At 40.7% G+C, this 25,518-nt stretch overlaps 1 protein-coding gene across 1 annotated transcript in view; it reads right to left on the minus strand.

Annotated features, from left to right (window-relative positions):
* The window catches only part of KLHL1 (kelch like family member 1), a 683,807-nt gene that overhangs the window by 256,171 nt on the left and 402,118 nt on the right, over positions 1-25,518 (minus strand). Inside the window, exon 6 of the mRNA XM_030202420.1 lies at positions 11,847-12,033. Coding sequence (XP_030058280.1) covers positions 11,847-12,033 — 187 coding nt within the window. The remainder of the gene's footprint in view (positions 1-11,846; positions 12,034-25,518) is intronic.

Genomic DNA, 25,518 nt, shown 5'->3' on the forward strand with positions numbered 1-25,518 from the left:
CGGCCACTAAAGCATGCGCAGAGCAGCCACAAACGTCCAAAACAGCAACAAAAAAACCCCACAAACACGTGGCTCCCCGGCTTCCCCCTGCATCAATACAAAAATAAACATACATCAAAAAAGGATCTGGAGGGGGCAAAGGTGCTTGTCAGAAGTGTCCAGTTTGGAAGGCCTTGCCCCCCCCCCCCCCGAGGTCGCCGCTGCTCCCCGCTTCTGCTGGTATAAAATAAAAAATTAAAACAAAACTAAAAAGTTTAGCAGCCCCGGTCCCCCTCCCTTCCTGTCTCTCTCTGTACTGCTTCTCCCATAGCTCCGCCTCCCAGCATCCTCTGGCCCCATGCCCCGCCCCCCTGAGTTCGTCGCCGCTGCTCTCCCCCTCTACCGGACCCTCCCTCCGCTTTACCGGCCCGCGCAGCGCCTCTCACCTCTGTGTGAAGGCGCTGTACGGAATGGAACAGCTGATCAGCAATTGCTTCTGCCTTCACTGACGTCTCTCTCCTTCTTCCTGTGCATGCCCTCCTCTGACATAAATTACCTACGTAACTGCCTTCCCCCCCCCCCCCCCAGTGTGGCGGAGCTGCAGGAAAAGCTTCTTCTTGCCTCGCCTGCAGAGTCTGTCAGGTGGCTCTGTGCAGCTAGGATTTCAATGAGAGAGAGAGAGCGAGAGAGAGATTTACAGGTACACAGCTCAGATCTGAAGCTAGGATGTGCTTTTCATGGTCTGAATCCTTGAGAGCCTTCCTCATACAAAGGGGGCAGAGGATGCCGGGAGGCGGAGCTATGGGAGAAGCAGTACAGAGAGAGATAGGAAGGGAGGGGGAACGGGGCTGCTAAACTTTTTAGTTTTGTTTTAATTTTTTATTTTATACCAGCAGAAGCGGGGAGCAGCGGCGACCTCGGGGGGGGGGGGGGGGGGCAAGGCCATCCATATAGGAAGCTCCTGATGAGCGCCTTTGCTCCCTCCCGATCCTTTTTTGATGTTTGTTTCATTTTTTATTTTAGGCAGAGGGAAGCGGGGAGCCACGTGTTTGTGTTTTTTTTTCTTTTTAAACATGCCAGGGGATTTTTATGGTGCAGGGGCCAGCGGGGAGATGACAGCTCAGACCTTAACGACAGGTCTGAGCTCACTTAAATTTCAGACGGTAGATGATTTGTTGCAATCATTGGTATGGTTAGTGCATTCCGAATTGTCCACATTTCAATGGTAGTTTCTCGTTTGCATTCCGTTTTCCTTAGCTGCTTGCTTCTTTGGAAAAAGGCCTTTAATGCATGCAATGGTTAGGAATTTCCTTCCTTAAAGGGTTGTTAGAGGGTCATTAAGGTTTAGTGCATCTGGCTCTCAATGTGGCTTACAATACACATCCTACTTCCTGTTCCTGGCCTTATCAGAATCAGATAACCCACTTGAGTGTTGTGCTGAGAGAAGGAAGGAAGAAGAGATAAGCGAAACAGGAATAAAGGGTTTGTGGAAAAAGTTATGAGAGAATGCATACATGTGTTTAACGTTCATTCTTTTCATAATATATTGTGTTGGCTGTGCTCTGTGACACTGTGTCTTATCTTTCCTGGTGTATTTTTGCTATGTCTTTCAATGGGTACTGCTGGGGAAGTATATATATTTTATGGGTCCATGTTTGCCTATAGTTGTTCAGGAGACAGCATATGTAAGTATGGTCAAATGCAGTGCAACAGTAGCTAGGAATACATGGGTGAGAGAGAATATACAGAGTATGAGTAGCTTGAGAATGGTAAAGGTGTGGAGTGGATCAGAGGGTAAGAAGAAAGACTACATGAATTTGGAGGACAGAGGATGAAACGGTCTAGTCCAAGTAGTGAGAAAATGAGTACAGAGAAAACAGAACACAGGAGGAGAGAGATAGGTGAAACACGATAAAGATGTGGATCATATGACTAGGGGAGAGTTCAAGAGGGGCAAAAGAGTAATAGAAAAGCAGGAATACATTAGAAATCAAAACCCAACAGATCACTGTAGGTTCTGTCCACCTCTCGCTTAATGTAACCAAATATGGACAGCACCATGGGTAGGTAGGAGGACCAGTAAAAAACTATGCTGGCATAGCTCAAAGGGGATGGGATGACTTCTCTATGAAGAAAGGCTAAAGTGACTAGGACTCTTCAGCTTGGAAAAGAGATGGCTGATGGGAGATATGATATAGGTTTAGAAAATACTGAGTGGAGTGGAATGGGTCAGTGGCATACCAAGGGGGGGCGATGGGGGCAGTCCGCCCCGGGTGCACGCCGCTGGGGGGGTGCCGCGCGCCTGTTGGCCGAGTCCGCTCGTTCCCTCCCTGCTGCTCCCTCTGTGCGAACAGGTTACTTCCTGTTCCGGGGCAGATGGAGCAGCAGGGAACGAGCAGACTCGGAGCCGACAGGTGCGCGGCACCCCCCCAGCTGGTAAAAATGCACCTGGGGGGGGGGGGGGGGTCGCGCTGCATCCGGGGGGGGGGGGCTTGTGCTGCACCCGGGAGGGGGGGCACATCGGCGATCCGCCCCGGGTGTCAGCCAGCCTAGGAACGCCACTGGAATGGGTAGATGAGAATTGCTTGTTTACTCTTTCCAAAAATACTAGGACTAGGGGGCACACAAAAAGCTAATAAGTAGTAACTTTAAAATGAATCAGAGAAAATATTTCTTCACTCAGTGAGTAATTAAACTCTGGAATTTGTTGCCAGAGAATGTGGTGAAAGCAGTTAGCTTAGCAGGGTTTAAAAAAGTTTGGATACTTTCCTAAAAGAAATGTCCATAAGCCATTATTTATTTATTTTATTTATTTATTGCATTTGTACCCCATATTATCCCACCTTTTTGCAGGCTCAATGTGATACTATAATTAAGATGGACTTGGAAAAATCCACTGTATATTCTAGGCTAAGCAGCATAAAATCTGTTTTCCTGTTCTCAGATCTTGCCAGGTAGTTGTGACCTGGATTGGCCACTGTTGGAAACAGGATGCTGGGCTTGATGGACCTTTGGTCTGTCCCAGTATGGTGATGCTTATGTTCTTATCTTCTTATCGTGAGATCATGATTCATTATAAGGCTGTGCAACTTCACCCTATCCATTGATTCAATCAAAATTTCTATGTTATTATTACACTTTCTTCTCTAGCTTAAGAATAGTCTCTTGGTATTATGGTTGATATAACACTACAGCAGGTTAGCAGACTTCATAAAGGATCAAAGGGAACACAGTTTCTTTTGTAGTTCTTTTGAAACATTTAAAATGATCTTTCATGCTCTGCTTAGAAGCTTTATTGTCACATACTAATTTTTAGTGAACTGAAATATGATTTAGGAAATGTTTTACATTCTGAGAGATGCCAACATCTTGTTATCCACTATTTTATTTCTGTGCTCCCTTAGAGAAGAAGCATGCTGATACATTCAACTAGATCAAAGCACTTCAAACTTTTTCAATTCTAGTCACTTCTTTCCTTTGTTGATAGTTCCTTTCTCTAAATAATGATTTTTTTTCCCTTCATGAGATCTCAGTTTCACTTATAAATAAAATAAAAAGTTTTATTTCAAAATTAATAAACTTTTACATAGCTCCAACTTGTGAACAACAGTCACTTGGCAGCAATTTATAATAGGTGCTACATTAAGCTCGTTTTATAAAGCCTTTTTCAAACATCACAAGTCGAGGGGTATAAGTTGTGATTTCCCTGGTTCTCAGCCCACTTCTATATTACGTGAATAAATATATAATTTTGTAATACTATAATGATAATTCTGATCCATCTTATAACAGCTTCACGCTAAAAATGTCTACATTAACAAGCATTCCTTAGCTGTTGGAGATTTAATAAGGCAGGTCAGGTATTTGCAGAAAACCAGCTAACCCATCGGCCCCGATTCTTTCCTGAGTGATGGGTTTTAAACCTGATCAGATTTCATTTAAAATTATATTTCAAGCCGTATAATTTACATATATTTTAAAAGATGTTATTATTGATTTTACACTTGGATCAATTACAAAACTTTTTATCTTCTATACCTGTTGTATTAAATGCAGCTCACAAAATGAATGGTGCAGTGTGACAGTTGCTACTGTGCCAGTAACATCCAAACTATTATTTACAACTTTAAATGTTGCTATTAACATATAATACTGTCTAAGCTGAAGCAAAAGATAATTCCTTTTCTATAGGCAGGCAACAACACATTTATCATATGGTAAATTTCCAGGCTCTAACATTTTAACCTTAACCATATTAACTCTAATATGTCCCAAGCTTGCATTTGGTAAGCATATGACATATATTACTGACTTAATCTTTGTCATCAGCAGAACTGAGACATTAATCTGAAAGATGGATTCAATCTGAACTCTGAACATTGTCCTTTTGTTATCCTAGTCTATCCTTTTGTAAAGCCAAATTTAATACCATTATGCCATTGTATCAACTTCAAAATAGCTAACTGGCAGCATATCTCAATAAAGCAGTAGTAGTAGACAAAAAACGTAATCCAGAACACTATGAGCAGTTTGTCAAAGTGATATGACACTGTGCCAGAAAATGCATGGTAAGTACTGCAGAACAGTACTTACCATGCTTCAGGTCCATCCTGGCCATGTATATGACAACTACACATAAATATCTCAAACTGACCTTTTGTACACTATCATTGATGAGTAATACATCTTTATCACAATATAATCTCAATCAATTTAAAACTTCACCCCCTCCCTGCAGCACTTGTATTTATACAAATAGTTCATATATCAATAAGGTTCTTCTTCAAATTACTGTTGATTAATACCAGAAAAGTTCTCATTGATCATTCAGTAATACAGATTACGTCCAAAATTCGACAGGCTGTCAAGACCGCCAATCCTTTCAAAATTGAAGTCAAAACTTGTAATCTGGTATTGGACCTTGAAAAACACCATAAGAGAATGGGTAAAGTTTATACATCACATCCTAATGTGTAACTTGGAAGGGGTGACTGGGAAAATAAGATTTCAGCTCCGTTTACATCCTGCAAGGTCATCTTGGTGTCCAGTCGAATTTCTTCTCTTCCAGCCACTAGAGGTTCTGCCTACTCCAAGGAATCAACATACAGCCTGAAGCCCGTCCTAACAACATAGCTACAGACCATTTTTGGACTCTCTTATTCTTTCCCTATTTTCTTCTTTGCCTGTTTCTTCCATTCTATCTGATTTGATTGTAATTGTATCACCTGTGATCTGAAACATTGTAAGCCACTTTGAGCCTGTGGGAAAAAAGTGGGGTATAAATGTACGATAAAATAAATAAATAAAGAGCAAAACCTACTGAAAACAATAGACTTCAGATCTGTCTCCTGAAGGTAAGATAGAAGGAGGGAGTGATCTACCATATCAAATGCTGAGTTGGATAATCATCATAATATTCCTAGAGTCTAGATAGAGTACAGTATCATTAACCATAGCCAGAAGGGCATTTTCTGTATTATGTGCAATAGAAAATAATGACTTTAGGATGGAAAATAATATTAGAAATCACGAATTTCGTTATCTGTTGGAATACAACTTTCTCACTAAGTTTAGGAAGAAAAGGGAGAAAATTGATTGGATGAAGATTTACTGGAGTTATCAGGTCCTTGCTTCTTCAGGTGAGGCCTAATTATTAAAAGCTTCCAAAACAATGGGACTAAGTCATAAATCAGATTGGTGATAAGATTGAGAATACAGGAAAGGGCCGACCAACAAGTTTTTTTTTTAATATCCAAGAAGGGGCCCACATCTGAGGGAGAACATGGGGGGGGGGGGGGGGGGGTCTTATAGAGCTGATCAATTTTGAAGACCCACATGAGAAAGTGGTGAAAGTAGAAAATGTACTACTTCTCCCACATGTGAGTAGAGAATTCATAGGGCTACCTGGAGGAGAAAGAGGGATTAGGGAAAAATTGTGATTCTTAAATGAAAGGCCCCTGAAAAATGACCAGGTTATCTCTCATATATTCTGTCTATTGATTTGGGGAAAACTGTGGTAATCACTTGCAAAGTTGTTCCCAAACAAAAACATTTCCATAATGGAGACCAGTTGCCTAGAATTAATTTCTGTAGAATGAGTGCAAGAGCTTATATAAAATGATTTAGCTTTGCATTTGTATTATAATGACTTACATAAATTGGAAGTGGTTATATGTTTCTATCATTTGCATTTGGCTCTGCATAAAAGTCTCCTAGCAGAACTAAGTACAGGTGAAAACAATGTGTTCCTATGGTTTCGTACAATAAGTTGTTTTAATGGGGCCAACTCAGCAAGAGTAGTGATCAAATGGGAGGTAAAAACAAAAACTTTGTCCTCTAATGAAAACATTGAGAAATTAGGCAGAGTTAAAAGACATTTAGAGGCGTAGTTATCAACATGGGCTATTGTTAAGATGTTATTTTACCATTAACATATTTTTAGCAGAGGTCCCATTTTATACAATAAGATCTTACAAAAAAAAAAAAAGAAGGGAGAGAATGCCACAATTATGGCCATCTCCCATCTTTCTTTTTTCTGAGTAAACATCTACGCTGAATTTAACTGGAAGTCCTATTTAATATTGGAAAAACTGGTGATAGAAAATCTGAAGACTCCTGCCCTTGATGTGGTAATGTCACTGACTACAGTAATTATAGGTCTAAATTAGATGCATTTGTGGAACAAATGTAGAAGTCTGTATTTTGGACTCCACACGTTTGATGCCAACAATTGTTTGTGAAGGTGTGAAATTGTTGAAAGATATTACTAAAGAGATTGTAGCAAAAAAAAAAAGGTAAATCACGACAGTCATCCAAAACACTCTGTTGGATAATGCACTGCCCTTTGGAGAAATCTCCACCTACATCCATGATTACAAAGTAGTCTTGAATTTTTCGTGACAAATAGGAACATTTAATAATTTCCAAAATCTTCTTATCCAAATTCTCATCTTCCTACATACCTAACATAGGGTGTCTTTTACTAAAACTTAGCTCGAGTTATTTGCAGCAGGGCCCATAGGAATAAAATGGGTCCTGTTGCAGAAAACTCGAGCTAAGCTTTAGTAAAAGACCCCCAGTGTAACATAGTAGGTGATGGCAGATAAAGATGTGAATGGCCCATCCAGACTGCCCGACAGTCACATTCATTATCGATTCAAGATTTAAATAAAGAATGAATATGATATTATTTACTTGATCATGGTTTTTCTTTGGTGTTTCTGGGACACAGACCATAGAAGCCTGTCCGGCTCTGTCATTATGTTCCAGCTACTGGAGTTGCCATCAAAGCCCAATCCAGCCTATCTTAATCGGTCTTCTCTTTTGCGGACAAAGAGTGTAAAAGTCTACCCAGCACTGTCCTCACATTCCAAACCACTGGAGTTTCCATTGAAGCTCTCTCCAGTCTACCCTAAACCAGATCACCATATGTGGGACTCAGACCATACAAGCAAGCCCAGCACCGACCTTAGTTGATGCAGCCAGATTTGCCATCTAAGCACTACTCGACATGCAAAAACATATGCAACCTTGTTAAACATATGCAACCTTGTTTGTTATATAATTTATTTTCTAATTTGAGAACCTCTGTGTTCATCCCATGCCTTTTTGAATTCCACTACAGTTTTTTTTTACCATCACCCCCCTCAGGAGGTCATTCCAGGCATCCACCACCCTGTCCGTAAAAGTTTTTTAATGACATTACTCCTAAGTATACCACCCCACAACCTCAATTCCTGTCCTCTAGTTTTACCACTTCCCCTTCTCTGGAAAATATTTATTTCTATATTAATACCTTTCAAATATTTAAATGTCTGTATTATATCTCCCCTGTCCCTCCTCTCCTCTAGGGTATACATATTCAGGTCTTCCAGTCTCTTCTCATATGTCTTTTGGCGCAAGCCCCATATCATTCTTGTCGCCTTCCTCTGGACTGCTTCAAGTCTTCTTACATCATTAGCAGATACGGCCTCCAAAACTGAACACAATACTCCAGGTGGGGCCTCACCAACGACTTGTACAGGGGTAGCAACACCTTTCTTCTGCTGGATACACCTCTCTCTATACAGCCTAGCATCCTTCTGGCTATGGCCACTGCCTTGACACACTGTTTTATCACCTTCAGATACTATCAACCCAAGATCCCTCTCCCTGTGTATATCAGCCTCTCACCACCTAGCACTATGTCTCCCTTGGATTTCTACTCCCTAAGTGCATCACTTTGAACTTCTTTGCATTGAAGTTTAATTGCCAAACATTAGACCATTCTTCTAACATCTGCAGAACCTTTTTCATGTTTTCCACTCCCTCCATGGAGTGTCCATTCTGTTACAAATCTTGGTATCATCTGCAAAAAAGGCAGACCTTACCTTCTAAACCTTCGGCAATGTCGCTTACAAATATATTGAATAAAATCAGAACTGATCCTTGAGGCTCTCCAGTACTCACCTTTCCTTCCTCTGAGTGAATTCCATTAATCACAACCCTCTGGTGTATTTCTGTCAACCAGTTCACCACATTGGGTCCTAACTTTAACTGTCAAGTTAGAACCTCCTACGAGGAACCGTGTCAAAGGCTTTGCTGAAATCTAAGTAGATTATATCTAGTGCATGACCTTGATCCAATTCTCTGGTCACCCAGTCAAAGAATCAATCAGATCATTTGGGATGATTTGCCTTGGTAAAACCATGTTGTCTCGGATTTTGTATCCTATGTATTCCAGGAAATCACTATCCTTTCCTTTAGCATCACTTCTATTACTTTTCTAATAACCAAAATGAGGCTTACTGGCCTGTAGTTTCCAGCTTCTTCTCTGTCACCACTTTTGTGAAGACAGACCGCATCCGCTCTTCTCCAATCCCAGCCTAGATACCTGTTTCTATCTTGGCCTATATATTGTTATGCATAATAAATTATAATGAAAAGCATGATTCTTTTGATCTTTTCTCCCCCTCCTCTCATGCTGTTCTGTGTACAAATCACTCTGTTAGCCAGCAGGAAAATCTTTTCCCAGAGGCCTCCTTTTACACAGTCGGGACCAGCAGTTGTTTAATTCAACTGTGTATCATACTGTTGCATTGTGCATTACATCATCTTCTTACTTCAGGCTTTAAAGTTCAATGTATTGCTTACATTAGAATTAACATACAACAAGTGTTTTCTTGCCATATGTTACATGGATTACACAACACAGTATTACAAACTGGTATAATATAAGCAGCTGGAGAGGATTTCACCAAAGCTGGCTTTCAGGTTGGACAATAATGCAATGTCAATATAATAATTCCAGAAATCTAATGAGGGACTGCAATAGCAGTAAAAGGTGTGTACCCTACTGAGTACATATACCTGCAACAGAAGGGTATTTTATATAAAGGTGACATCAACTCAAGAATTTAAAAGAAGACAGAAAAATAGTTTAGCCAGCTTTCTAGGAGATTTGGAATATGAACTATAAAAGTCCTGTATTTTAACAAGTACCCTGAAACAAACACAATCAAAAAATGCTACTTGAGTGGAGGAGTAGCCTAATGGCTAGAGCAGTAAGTTGAAAGCAAAGGAAGCCAGAGTTGAAATCCAACTGACACTTCTTGTAACCTTGGAAAAGACCCTTAACCCTCTATTGCCTCAGGTACAAATTTAGGGGCCCTTTCATTAAAGTGCACTAAGCAGTTAGCACAGTGGTTCCCAAACCTGGTCCTGGAGGCACTCCAGCCAGTCAAGTTTTCAGGATATCCACTATGAATATTCATGAGAGAGATGTGGAGAGAGTGCATGCAAATCTCTGATGAATATTCATTGTGGATATCCTGAAAACCTGATTGGCTGGGGTGCCTCCATGATTAGGTTTGGGAATCAATGAGTTAGCATGTGAATTAGCACCTGCAGTAGCTGTTATTATGCTGGCAGTAGAGCCTGTGCTAACTGCATCCGCTGTTATGGTTGAGGGCATGGGTCTAGGCTGTGAATTACAGTTAGTGCATTGTACTTTACTGTGTGCTAAATGCCACTGTTGCAGTTAGTAATGACACATTTACCAAATAGAAGCTGATAAATGCATCTGTGCTATGAATACACATACTGCATAGTGAAGAACTTTTTTGCATGGGAACATGCAGGGAATGCGCCAGACAATTAATTATATGGGCATTACATTTTATTTCTAACACACAGTAAGGACAAAACTTTATCCCACTTAGTAAAAGGAGCCAGTGGCATATCTAGAACTCAATTTTTTTTAGGGGAGGGGGCGGCAAAGATTAACATGGATGTGTACTGAGCAACTAAAATGATATTTAAAGGGGTGATGGGATCAGCAAATCGCTAGAATATATGTAAATAATTGAATCCCCCCAAAAATAGTAGATGGATTTAAGCCTGAAATTCTTACTTCAAAGAGTTTTATAAAGAAGGATTAATGGCCTAATAATGAACGGTTTGTTCACGGCCAATGATGAAGAGAGGATCTTTTTGAACCGTTTAGCTCTGTATATACACTATATCTTAGAGCTCTTTGAGGCCGTTTTTCCTTCTTTATAAAACTCTTTGAAGTAAGAATTTTACTATTTTTTTTGTGTACTGAGCAATCCATTTTCTCTTCCTCTTCCCAGCATCTGTTACTTGCTTTCCCTTTCCTTCCCCTCCCCCCACCAACCAAAATTAAAATAAAAATATTATAACAAGTGGGGATTCGCAAGCCCTGTCAACTGAGAAATCTGGAGCCCAAGTCTACTGAGAAATAAAGATGCAGTGGCAGTCAGTGGCATCACATCAGCCACTGCCACTGGCACCACTATTGCACTGACTACTGAAGGTATAATACTACCTGACATTGATCTCGTGAGATCAACCATCAGGAACTGTTCCCTACAAGAACTGAATATTCTCACAGTGCTGGCATCAGTAGCTTAATGTGCTGCTGCTTTCTGCCATGTTTCTTCACTTTCCAGCTGATTTGGGCTCCAGATTTCTTCAGCTGGCAGAGCTTCAGGATTCCTCTCGGCTACAGCGATAATGTGCCTGGCTGCTGTGGGGGCCTGAGACAAAAATAGAGGGGCCCAGGACCCCCCAAGGCTATGCGCCTGAAAGGGATCATAATAGATTATAAGCTTAGAGACAGGGAAATACCTACTGTATCTGAATGCGACTCCCCTTGAGATACTACTGAAAAGGCATGCACTAAATCAAAATGATAAGTTCATTAATGCTTTCATATTTGAAAGAACACAGTAACTTGATTTTTCAGCTTTCTGGCTATTTAAATATAGACCTGGATAAAATATTGCCTAGTGCCCATAACTGAACAGTTTAATTTGCTTTTCACTGTATTTGGTAGCATTCTATCAATCTGCAAGAAGCACATCAGTCAATACAGTGACTAGAATGACCTAATGACCTCTTAGCACTATGATTCCCACTGAAGAAGTCAATTGGTGAAACACAGATCTATGTTGGGGGGCGGGGTTAAGATTGACTTCATACGATGCTGAATAATGAAAAAAATTGTGAAGGCACCACCATCAAGAAAAGGTTCCTACATCATCACAGCGTTCAAAGAAAATAATCCACAATAAGTACACTGAGGATTTGTTTTTGTTTTGTTTTTTTAACAAATTTGCCAATTTTGGAGATTTTTGTGAATATTTTTGATACATTAAGATTTGAGTGTGAATATGCTTTTTATTTTCTGTGCACATTTACACAATTTATTGGTATTTTATATTGATAACAATATATAGTAATAAAATTGTTTAAGCTTTATTCAAATTATATTAATAAAGATTCATTGAATTGATGAACCTGGCCTTTTCTAGTTTATATTTCACAATACAAGCCAGAGTTGTCTCTATGAAACTCTCATATTATACCTTTGTTGTTGTCCATTCCTCCAACAGCATACATTGTTCCCACGGTAGATTTTCTAGGTTTAGTTCTTGGACTCTGCATTAGAAGCCTTCTTTCTGGTAACAAATGATATTTCATAGCTTCCAGGATTAGCTTTTGACATTCCAGGTCATCCTTGAAAAGAGCATGATTTTCTAGATCTGCCAGAATCTGTAAACAAAAAGTACTGTACTCAATTAGAGGCACCACTAACCAAATACCCAACCTAGAAAATAAATGTTTCAGCCAGTTGAATTCAAGTTTCAGAATCTCTGATTAAGTCCTAATCTCAGACATCAAAAAGTATAGCATAGAACTAGTGAAAAGGAAAATTGGTCAATCACCAATGTGATGTGAAGTCTTATACTTGCTTTCTTTCGTTTATTTTTAGAATGGAGCAATATTGTCCTATCATTTAAAAAAAAAACTATGATGGGGAGGAGCAAATGGGGCATCTAAATAGCATTGGAAGGAATGGACATGTGTGTTTGAGTTTCACATTTGGCAAAAAGCTGTTGGTTTTTCTTCTTTTCTTGCTATTCTGCACCAGAGAATTCATGTCATAAGTACATAAGTAATGCCATACTGGGAAAAGACCAAGGGTCCATCGAGCCCAGCATCCTGTTCACGACAGCGGCCAATCAGGCCAAGGGCACCTGGCAAGTTCCAATGTACAAACATTTATACATGTTATTCTCCGATTGTTTTAAATTTACTACACTGTAGTTTCATCACATGCCCCCTAGTCCTAGTATTTTTGGAAAGCGTGAACAGATGCTTCACATCCACCTGTTCCACTCCACTCATTATTTTATATACCTCTATCATGTCTCCCCTCAGCCGTCTCTTCTCAAGCTGAATAGCCCCTAACCTCCTTAATCTTCTTCATAGGGAAGTGTCCATCTCCGCTATCATTTTAGTCACCCTTCGCTGCCCCTTTTCCAATTCTACTATATCTTTCTGAGATACGGCGACCCAGAATTGAACACAATACTCAAGGTGCGGCGCACCATGGAGCGATACAACGGCATATAACGTACCTCACACCTGTTTTCCATACCTTTCCTAATAATACCCAACATTCTATTCGCTTTCCTAGCCGCAGCAGCACACTGAGCAGAAGGTTCAGTGTATTATCGACGACGACACCCAGATCCCTTTCTTGGTCCGTAACTCCTAACGTGGAACCTTGCATGACGTAGCTATAATTCGGGTTCTTTTTTCCCACATGCATCACCTTGCACTTGCTCACATTAAACGTCATCTGCCATTTAGCCGCCCAGTCTCCCAGTCTCGTAAGGTCCTCTTGTAATTTTTCACAATCCTGTCCTGATTTAACAACTTTGAATAACTTTGTGTCATCAGCAATTTTAATTACCTCGCTAGTTACTCCTATCTCCAAATCATTTATAAAGATATTAAAAAGCAGCGGTCCTAGCACAGACCCTGAGGAACCCACTAACTACCCTTCTCCATGTGAATACTGCCCATTTAACCCCACTCTCTGTTTCCTATCCTTCAACCAGTTTTTTAATCCACAATAGGACATTTCCTCCTATCCCATGACCCTCCAATTTCCTCTGTAGCCTTTCATGAGGTACCTTGTCAAACGCCTTTTGAAAATCCAGATACACAATATCAACCGGTTCCCCTTTGTCCACATGTTTGTTTACTCCTTCAAAGAATTGAAGTAAATTGGTCAGGCAAGATTTCCCCATACAAAAGCCATGCTGACTTGGTCTCAGTAATTCTTGTCCTCGGATGTGCTCTGTAATTTTGTTTTTAATAATAGCCTCTACTGTGTCAGACCTTATCAACTTGCCACCTAGGAATGCTAACAGTTCAGCACGCACATTCCTAAATCTTCACTTCCCAAGCTGTGAGTACGCAGCTGTGGAATGCATTGCCTCTTGACCTGAAATCTATTCACAACCTATTCAACTTTCGAAAATCACTAAAAACTTTTCTTGTCAACAAGGCATACCATAATGATCTATATTAAGAATTTTAGCACATCACTACTTCCTGATAATATGATTGTTATCTTATATACCGATTTGTTTATATCTACTATATTACACTTGTTCTTTATGTAATACCAACTGTTTCTTTGCTCTTGTATTGTGATTGCCATGATGGAATATTGTAAGCCACATTGAGCCTGCAAATAGGTGGGAAAATGTGGATACAAATGCAACAAATAAATAAATAAATGATAAGTTTAAAACAATATTACAGGTTACACATATATGCAATTGTAGACTCCAGTGGGTAGTGGTCTATTTTTTTAAAGGGATTGGGGAGGTACAGGAGTTATATATAAACATTCACTAGCTCCTTTCAAAACATCCCTGGGATCATCAGCATGTGCATTAACAGCATAATACTCCTGGGAAAAAGTTAACACTTTGAGATGTTAACTTTCAGTGAACAGCACAGCTTGTGAGGTTTAATGCAAGCTGTATTGTTCATTTTGCATAATAATGAACTACTTTACATGAATTTGCTTGCTTCACAGCTCATTATCTAATGCAAGTTAGCTGAAGCATAGACCCATGTGATTTTTAAATCTCCCATTGGACAGAGAAATACCTACAGTATCTAAATGGTAACTTGCATTAATCTACCAATGAAAAGGCACGAGCAAAACCCAAATGCAGATTCAAGAACAAGAGATTACTTGCTTTTTCATCTCCCTAGTTGCAAAACTGTGTTTTATAAGTCTGTCCACACAGCAGGTTTCAGTTACATGGTTCCAAATGGTGTAATCTAATTCCCAAGGAGACAAGAGGCATTAATAATGATTAGGGCTATACATTTAATGCACTAACGTGATTAACACGTTAAATAGTTAACAACACGTTAACAGCAGGGCTCCCTTCCCCACTCACAAGCATCCAGCATTTAAAAAAAAAAATAGACTTGGGATCACCAGAACTTCAGGGACCAGCTGCCGGGTCAGCCCTGCTAGGAAGAGGTAGCTGCTGGTGGGCATGTGGAGGGAGAAAGAAGAGCCATGTACCCACAACCCGCAAGTGACCGCACTAATACGAGCCCACAGCACTTTGGGACCGGCACAACTTGCAAGACAGGAGAGGCTCTGGCAGCAGCACTGGGGCCCAGAACAGGTGGTCAGCATTCTCTCACTCCTCCACTACCTCTACCTGTCCTCTCATTCCTCTGACCTTGCTTTTAATGCTGAAGGCAGGCTGCTTCTCTCATCCTCCCAAGCTTCTCTCCATAGCGTCTTGTCTCTCCTGACAGAACTTCCTGTTTTGGGTGGATGAGAAAAGCAGCTTGCCTTCAGCGTTAAAGGCAAGGTCAGAGGAACGAGAGGAGAAGTTAGAGGCAGCGTGAGGAGTGATAGAAAGATCATTGGGGATGGAGAGGAGTGCAGGAAGGGATAGATGTGGACCGTGGTGGTGGTGGGGTGAGTGTGCTTGAGGGATAGATACGTACTGTAGGGAGGGTGCTTCAGAGAGATAAATGCGGACAGCTGGAGGGGTGTGCTTCAGAAGTATAAATGCAGACATTGGGGGGGGGGGGGGGGGGATGGTGCTTCAGAAGGATAGATGCCACTAGATACAAGGGATGGAAAATACAAAGAAGGGAGATGATGCTCATGGACTGGAGTGTGTGTGTGGGGGGGGGGGGGGGGGGGAATGGTGCCCTTGGGATGGAGGGAAAGGAAGAGATAGTACCCCTAGAAGGGAGGGGACAAGGAAAGGGAAAGGAAGAGATGGTTCCCATGGAGGGGAAGGGAGAGAGAAGGGAGGAGATGGTACGCATGGAAGGGAGGGAAGGAGATGGGAGACCATGGTGCCCATTGAGAGAAGGGGAAAAGGAGAGAAGAAAGATGGTGTCCATGGAGGGAAGCGAAGAGATGGAAACAAGATAGATTTGAGAAAGAGAAAGAAAAATGGAAGAAAGTTGAATGTGAAAGATATATATAGGAGCAGGAAGTGAAGGAAGAGAAAAAAAATGAAATGGTTAATAGACAGTAGGTCCAGGAAAAAGAGTTCAGAGCACAGGGAAGCAGAACCAGAGACAGTGAACAAGATAATTCGAAATATAGAAATCACCAGAATATAAAGGAGAGAGAAATTTGTAGTTTAGTAATGAAATATGTCAGTTTTGAGAAATTTACATCTGCTGTTATGTATTGCACTGTACAGGAGGAAATATGAGGGGAGCTTATGCAATTAATTGTTGCAATTAAAAATGTTAATTGAGGTACAGCCCTAATATTATCCACAATTCAACCGACCTAAAAATCTATCATTTTAAGAATTTTTTTAAAATTAAAATGTGTTTTGATACTGAGTTAAAATGATCTATAATTGTATTTCTAACTAGTTTTTTTGGGATAATGTGGGATATAAGAATGAATAAATAAATAAATAACATTCAGTTGTATATTTCATTTGAAGCATCTGAAGATATTTTGCAGGATTTGTCATAATAAGGTGTGGCATGATACAGTTCAACTTTCCAAAATGAGGTTTAGAAAGTGAGTAGTCAGAATGGCAACAGCAGACCAGTGTGTCATTGTCTGGGATAGACTGGGCACCATTAAACAGAAAGCACAGAATCTAGAAGTAGTAACAGGCAGGAACCCAGAGTCAATAACTGTTGCTTTGAATGACTGGTTGAGGTGGCAGATTAACTGATAGGAAATACTTTGGTACTGCAAGCGGGCAAAATTTAAACTTTGTGGATGGGGGCTATTGATTTAGCAAACTTGTTGATACTTTCATGCATGGACTATTGCTACCTTACATTCTAAGATTAAAAGACTAGGGGGTATATCAAAGGCTTTAAGCCCTAACACGTACTTACTTCATGTGAGAACGTTTACCACAAAGCATGTTTTTTGCAGGCCATAAGCTATTGCCTTTAGCGCACAGTACCTGCAAAAATTTAACATGAGGGTACTCACTGCCTCCTATTTAGGGGGAGTGGAGGTGCTAATGCTCCCGTGTTAAGTCTGTGTTACCTAGTTAGTGCACGCTAATCAGAACGCTTCCATGCCCATTCCCCACCTATGACATGCCCTCATCAAAAATATCTCTATCTATCTATCTATCTATCTATCTATCTATCTATCTATCTATCTATCTATCTATCTATCACAGTACTTCTTTTTTCAGCATCAAAATGATGCAGCACAGCAAAAGAACTTGACAGGGGCAAAGCTTGGGAAGGTGCGTGCTTCTGTTTCTCTTTCTTTTAGTTTCTTACTTCTGTTACTTACTTTCTTACTTCTCTTTCTTTTAGTTGGCACACAGATAATAGGAAGTGCCTGTAATGATGTAACCAGTTTTTATTTGAAACTTGACTGTTATGGGCTCTGATTGGCCTGGTGTTTTGAAATTACACAGAAGATGCTGGTTGTTGCTTCAGTTTCAGTCTGGGAGAAGGAGAGAGAGCGAGAGAGATCTCTGCTGAAGCTTTGTGAACAGAAACGCCTGATCTCCTCAGGTACTTTCTAGGAAGTATGCAAGTGTTTAGTTACTGTTTAATTGATCCATATTTCAATTAACTGTTATTGTTTGCCAATTGAACTATTTTGTTCCATTTCAATATTTTTAAGAGAATAAACATAATTTCTTGTTTGCCCTATTTGTCTGGACTGATAAATAATCCTGGTGGTTTGTGTGTTGGGTCTGTAGTGCTTTCTGGGAACTGTGGGACCACTGGGAGTTTGGCTCCAGTAACCTAGAAATCACTGGGGATAAGTTGAGAGCAGGAGACTTGCCCAGAGGCAGTTGTGATATAGTTGGTGGGAGGAGGGTACTAGTGTAAAGCACAAGTGACAGGTGCAGGTGGACCTGAGCTGTGCTGGGGATAGACCCTCTAAGTGGCTGCGGAGTAACTCCAGGTGAGTGGCTAGGCATTTCATGACAGTCCCTCTCTCTCTCTTCCCCCTTCTATCCAGTGTCTCCACAATCTCTGTTCTGTTCTATGATCTTTCCTCTCTCCACCCCCACCTTCCATCCATGAGCCCTCTCTTTTTCCCCCTTCCAATCATCTTTTCTCTCCTCCCCCTCCAGCATCATCTCTTTCCCTTCCACTCATTCCCCCGGCATCCCAGTGGCTGCTACTGCTTTCCAGGACCAGCTACAGAGCCACATCCTCTATACACACAGCTGCCGACTGTGATGCTTTCATCCTCTGCTCTATGGAACAGGAAGTGATGTTGGAGAAAGGTGGGACTAGCAGAGCCAGCAGCTGCACATATACAGGCTGCTGCCCTGCAGGTCTCTTATGTTCTTTTGCCAGTACTGCTGGTGTTTGGAAGCAGCAGCAATGGCGGAGTAGGTAGGAGGGCAGTAGAGAAAGCAGACTGGTGGTTGGGAAATTCTGCTAAAGATGACATTGCCCTAAAATGTAAAACAAGTTATAAACAAAGTAAAACAAAAATCCTATAAACACATGGACCTAAACAGATCAAAATATTTTTAGTCCATATATCCTACTCTAGTATGAAGCCATTATAGCAGTAAAGGGATTGGGTACTAAATGACATGTGAGAGGGAAGGACATACTTTATCAAGATACTTCCAATGTTGGAGCTCGGTAGGTAAGACAGCTATCATTCAATTAGGTATAAAGATGTGTAGTTGGAAGTGATGAGTTATCTTATATCCATTGTTCAGATCTGAAGACTTTTTTAAAAATCTAAACTGCCTATGTACATTATTATTTTTTTGTTACATTTGTACCCCGCACTTTCCCACTCATTATTATTAGCCCTTCAATGTATCATAACCTACAAATACTCCAAGTTTCTCTTGAATCAAAGAACTCCTGAAGTAAAAACTCTGCTGTGTGGCTATATTATTAATAGGAGACAAAGTGAAAAAGTTCCCAAATCTTCTTAATTTGGAACTGCTGCTCTGAAATTTACTGCAGACACTGTTGTACATGAGCTTTGTCTGTTATCAAAATATATTTTTCATTATTTATTTTTAAGCCAATGCATATTTAAAAAAAATAACTTGTTATACTGCCAAAATGCACATGCAGCACCATTAATTCCTATTATTTATCTTTAGAGTAAAATCTCTGTTAATTTATGTACGAAAGACAAGCATATAGAAAAAAGGACATATAAAAGAAAAAAGATGAGTTCCACCTATAAATAAGGTCACTTCTGTCAAACCTCTGAAAAATACATGCTCATGAATTAAACAGACCTAAGCAATGTAATCTCTCAGCAAAAAAGCAATTTAAAGTGGGATAGACTTTTATGACAAATTGATATTTTGGAAAGAAACAATTTCCCTGCCCTCTTTGTGATCTGAAAGTAACAAGTTGCATAAATCTCAAACAGTTTTTTGTTCTTTTACATACTTGTCAGTAATTTCTTAATCAGGGTTCCATATGACCTTGCAGTACTGAATCTCCCCTGGGCACATAACAGAGGATAATATCACATTGTCTATTTCAGAGGTATTCAGAGCTGATGTAAAGCATTAACAAACCTATATATTTGAGGTATAAAGAAAAAAAATGGAAAATATAAGGTAGCCTCCTTACACGTAAAAGATTTAGGGGTCTTTACAAAGCCGCACTAGCATATTTAGCTCACGGTAAAATCCAGCTGGCGGTAAATGCTGAGATGCCCATATATTCCTATGGGCATCTTAGCGTTTACTACCAGTTGATTTTTACTGTGAGCTACAAATGCTAGCGTGGCTTTGTAAAAGGCCACCTTAATTCTATACATGGCACAAAAAATGGGTGCTAATCTCTATAAATGGCACTCAAAGTTGGGTGCCATTTATAGAACAGCATCTAGCCCGGGATCCACGCCCCAATTTGGGGTGCAAAGATTTACACCAACTGAATGCTGGTATTTATCCCCATGTCTAAATTATGCATAGATCCCCTGAATTCTATAACACAGCATGCAAATTCCAGGAATGCCCCTGATTCACCCATACCTCTCCCATGACCACATCCCTTTTTCAGATCTGCATGTAATATTTACACATGAAATCCAGTGCCTAAAGATGTATGTGCAAATCAATTAATGTCAATTAGCATCAATAATTATTAGTGCTCAATTATCAGTGCTAATTGGCTCATTTATCAATAAAATTGCGCATGCAAATTGATTGCATACCCAAATTTGCACATGCAATTTTGAGTGACATATATAGAATTAGGGGGAAAATGTAGAGATCAGAATTGAGATATCTAGATCAAGATGTACTCAGTTCTGATGGTATTTTAGAAAACATTCTACCAATGAAAAACCTTTCCTAAAATTACATGTAGGAGTGCAGGTGTATTTACCAGCAAGTGCAATGGGAGCAGCCAATTCACAACTATACCTACATGTGTAAATGCCACCAATTAAGTAGTGAAACTGAAGTTTTAGCTTCATTTCATGTTGAAGGTGGACCTAAACTGCATGAGATTAAGGAGAATGGCCCCTTATCCTCATGTAAATCCCCTGGTTGAAATTAGCACTTTTAAAGAATCTATGAGTACCTTTGAACTGTTCAAAGGCACTCATAGATTCTATCACGTGGAAATGTTTCATCATACATGTGTATTCCATTGTAAAATGGGGGAATTCTGGTGTAGATACAATCCCATCCGAACCACATCCCCTTGAAATCTTTGCGTGATGTGGATCTCAAGGTGTAAATCGTTTTTTTTTCTGAAATCAGTATTTACATGTGTATATGCAATATACCCATGTAAATGCCTCTCTATTTATATGTGGATATGTTTCTAAAAAAAATGGCTCTATAAGCTCCTCACCACCACACACACACACACACACACACAAACACTGAAAGGGAAAGTAAATTAGGTCCTTTGATATTTTACTGCTGCCTTTCATACTGACCTTTAATCAGTTCACAAGAGATTAGTCACCCACTCACTTGCAAAGTTTATTCAGTACTGTATAAAGAAGGAGTAAATATAGATGAGTCTCTCTTTTGGTGCCCAGCTCCTTCATCTTTGGAGGTGAAAATGTGTGAAATTTTCATGGAAACTGGATTATGCCACTCTTCATCCTTTTACTGGTCAATATTCGGCTGCTGGTGGTCAGTGGTTATTTAAACACTGACCATCACCTGCTAAATTAGACCCGGTTATTCAATGTTGAGCCATGTACAGTCAGCAGAACTGAATTTCTGAGTCTAACTGGACATGTGCTGGTCGTTAGGACTTATACGGGTCCGGCTGATATTCAGCGGGACCTGCATAAGACATTTATGTGGGTCCCAGCTGAATATCAGCCAGGACCTGTATATGAGAATCTCTAATTTCCCCTGACACTTCTAACTGCCCTTCTAAGAGTAGCACCCTTTCCTGGATCCCCAAGTGTAGTGCCTCTTCCCAGACACCCCATGTGTAGAAGCCCCACCCCATTCCCAGGCCTACCTTATCATTTCCTGGTGATCTAGCGGGTTCTTCTGGCAGGAGTGATACAAGTTACTCCAGCCCATGCTGGTTCTGGCCTCAAATGACTGCCATGACTCTAGCAACTGTCTTTCAGTTCTGTGGTAGGATTGTGATACTAGGGGTGTCCAAGAGGAAGCACTATATTTTAAGAGGAGGGGGAGGTCCATAAAGGGGTATTATACTTGATGGTCCTGGAGAAGCTGCTACACTTGTAGGGGTGTCTAGGAAGAGGCTCAACACTGATTGAGGTCTGGAAGAGCCACTACATTTGGGGGTGGGGGTCCGGGAGGGAGTTTTGACTCCTACTGGGGGGAAAGGAGGATAGAACAGCAGTATTATGGCCACAATCTGGAAGATATATGAGTGCTGGCCAATATATGGCGGCAGCATCCACATATCTAAAAGCCTAAGACAAGGCAGCCTTTTGTGTGGTCCTATCAAGTCATCCAGCTTGGGCACTAGGACTGAATATGACCAGTGCTCAAACAGCCTTCTGACTCCTCACTGACTCTGCTCCCAGAATGCCCCTCCACTGCCCAGATTTAGATAGTGTGCTTTAGTGCCAATGTTCAGGAGTTGAATATTGGCAGTTGGCCCACAAACCTACCTTTTCCAGACAGGAAGGTGGTAGAACTAGTGGACATGAATTTAGATTGCATGGGGGCCAACTCAGGAATAACATTTGGAAGTAATTTTTCAAGGAGAAGGTGGTAGATGCCTGGAATGCTATCCTGCAGGAGGTGGTGGAGATGAAAACAGAGATGGTTGAGGGAGGATATGATAGAGGTCTACAAAATAGTGAATGGTGTAGAACACTAGAGCAGAAGGAAGAGGTTGGGAATTACAGACCTGTCAGTCTGACCTCAGTGGTGAATAAATTAATGGGAACACTTCTAAAGTGGAGGATTGTGAGGTTTCTCAAATCAAATGGACCTCAAGATCCGAGGCAGCATGGTTTCACTAGAGGTAGGTTATGTCAGACAAACCTGATTGATTTCTTTGAGTGGGAGACAAAACAGTTGGATGTGGGAGGGGCGCTAGATGTTGTGTACTTGGATTTTAGCAAAGCCTTTGACACGGTTCCGCACAGGCAACTGATAAATAAACTGACTGCCCTCGGTATGGGACCTAAACCCCTGGATTCCATATAGCGCGCATAGAGATTGGAGCCGAAATTGGTGTGGATTCTATAAGAATGCGCATAATTTAACAAGCTAATGAGCACTGATAACAGCACTTAACAAGCAATAATGAGCATTAATTGCCACTGATTGGAATTAAGCGCAGAACTCACTAAGCGTATTCTGCAATGATGTGCGCCAAACTTATAACATGTGCAGGCAAAAAGGGGCATGGTTATAGCTGGGGAACTAAGCATTTCATAGGCATTCTGAAATTTACGCACCTAGTTATAAAATATGGCCCAGTGCACCAAACTTTACATGCTGGGATTTATGCCACATTTTCGTTGGTGTAAATGAATGCACGTAGATTTAAGTGCTGAAATATCAACTAAGCGTATTTAGGCACGGATTATAAAATATGCTTAGTTGGCACTGATTTCAGCGCCGGTTTTGTAGGCACCATACATTGAATCTCCCCTAAAGTGACTGACTGGGTTAAAACATTGTTAAATGGAAGGAGACAGAGGGTAGTTGAAAATGGAGCTTGCTTTGAGGAAAGGGATGTTATCAGTGGTGTACCGCAGGGATCGGTCCTCGGGCCTGCTCTTTTTGACATCTTTGTGAGTGATATTGCAGAAGGACTATATGGTAAGGTTGTCTCTTTGCAGATGATACTAAACTCCGTAATAGGATGGACACCCCAGAGGGTATGGATGGCATATGCAAGGATCTAGGAAAGCTTGAAGAATGGTCCAATAATTGGTAACTAAGATTTAATGCTAAGAAATGCAGGGTCATGCACTTGGGTTACAAAAATCCAAGAGCACAATAAAATATAGGGCGTGAAGTGCTCCTGTGTACAAAAGAAGAGCGGGACTTGGGGGTGATTGTGTTTGATGATCTTAAGATGGCCAAACAAGTAGAAAAGATGACGGTCAAAGCCAAAGGATGTTCAGGTGTATAGGAGGAGGGATGACCAGCAGAAACAAAAGAGGTGATAGTGCCCTTGTATAAATCTCTAGTGAGGCCCCATTTAGAGTACTGTGTGAAATTCTGGAGACTGCACCTACAGAAAGATATAAATAGGATGGAGTCGGTTCACAGGGCGGCTACAAAATTGATCAGTGGTCTCTGTCATAAAACATATAGGGACAGGCTTATGAACCTCAACATGTATACACTGGGAGACAGGTGGGAGAGTGGATACAATAGGGCCGTTCAAATACCTCAGTGGCATTAATGTATAGGAGGTGAGCCTTTTTCAAATGACGGAAACTGGAATGAGAGATCATAGGATGAAGTAAAAAGGAAATAGGCTTAGGAGGAATCTAAGAAAATACTCTTTCACAGAAAAAGCCTCTCCCGCCTGCTTAAACTATGAATATTAACCCCTTAGTTTAGTTTATTGTATTCTTTTTATATAGAATGTAAGGCCCAAAGGTTCATAGTGCTTTAATAGCACACAAGCTTCTCGGGTTCATTCAGGCTTTGTGTACACATCCTCTTTCTCATAAATGCTACCTGTACTCACTGTACATACCTATTGAGGTGGCATTAGGTGAACCCACATTAACTGCACATTTGACAGTGCAAGCTACCTACTATGCACTGATTTCAGTTGTAGTCCACATCTATTTTTCACCCCTAGTCTGCTAAGTCCCTGCCCCTTCCCCTTAATCAGTTAGTGCCAGACTTTTACCACACTGGCTGTTTTAATGCATTCTAGCATTAGTGTGGGCTTGCACTAACAGTCAGCATATTCTAAAACCTACACTAACTGCGCGATTTACTGAACCTAGTCCCTAATGCTTTTTTAAATGCATATATGAAATAGGGGGGAAAAAAACTACAACATTGGATTACAGGCCATTGAAGAACTAATGGAAGACTTTGGAACTTGATTGCTTTCACTAGGATCAGTGACCAATGATTAGAACTGAGGACTATACTGAGCAGTGAAGTCTGTTGTGCTTGCAATCAAGCCCGACTAATTCTGAAGTGTAATAATTGGCATTAGTAAATATGAATCATCTTTGTGGCTTTTGGAGAGCTGCTTTTGTACACAATGCATTTTGGGGCCCTTTTACTAAAGTGTGTTAAGTTTTGGGCTTAACACACTATAGTATAGGATTTTAATGCACCACAAGCCCAACACTACTATCCAGAAGAGATGTTCCCATTTACTGACTGCTGTGTGTTAACATTTAGGTTAATATGTGGTACCTGGATGGAAGCACTTAGCACCTCCTATTTAGAAGGCAGTAGAGGCCATTTTACAAAGGCACGTAAGGGCTTACACGCATGCAGCATGCGTCAAGTCGGCATTACCGCCCGGCTAGCATGAGCACCTTGCAGTAATTCCGAGTTTGGAGTGCACTGAAAACAAGCGGTAGAAAATAATTTTCTATCGTGTGGCATTCCTGGCGGTAATCGGCAGTTGGCGTACACTGGATGGTTACCATACGGGTAATACATGGGCCCTTATTGCTCAGGCCGTAAATAGATGTGCGCTGGTTTTCATTTTGCCGCACATCCATTTCCTGGCCCAACCCCCCCCCCCCCTTTTTTTCCAGATGTACTGGAAAAATGGTCCAGCTTTGTAAAAGGGTCCAATGATTCCACATTACTTTTGTGTTAGCCAATTAGGGCACTGTAAGTGTAATGTGTTAGGTGGCTAATGCTTCCATGGCTGTTTCTCTGGCCCATGCCATACCCCCTGACAGAAAAATTCTGAAAAATTCAGTAATATGCAGTTTAACACATGGAAACAGGCAAACTACTGTAAAACCAATTAATGAAGTTGTGTGATTGCCTGTTTTTGTATCTTAACCATGTGTTAAGTACTTAGTACCCTTATGTATAAGGGCCCCTTTATTAGGACTGGATGACTTTTAATGTTTTTTATCATTTTCCATTCCTTTGAGGGTCTCTCATTTTAGTACCTTTATAAATAGGTACAACTTATATGCCCACATGCCTTCATTGACAAAGCACCTTGTCATAAAATTCAAATTTGACTAATTTAAAGGGATGGTGTAGATTTCTATGATTTCCCTATTTTTTTCTAAGTTGTGGGTTACTACTGGCATTAAGCTGAACAAAT

The sequence above is a fragment of the Microcaecilia unicolor genome, chromosome 4 (genome assembly GCF_901765095.1).
Source record: "Microcaecilia unicolor chromosome 4, aMicUni1.1, whole genome shotgun sequence".
Lineage (NCBI taxonomy): Eukaryota > Metazoa > Chordata > Amphibia > Gymnophiona > Siphonopidae > Microcaecilia > Microcaecilia unicolor.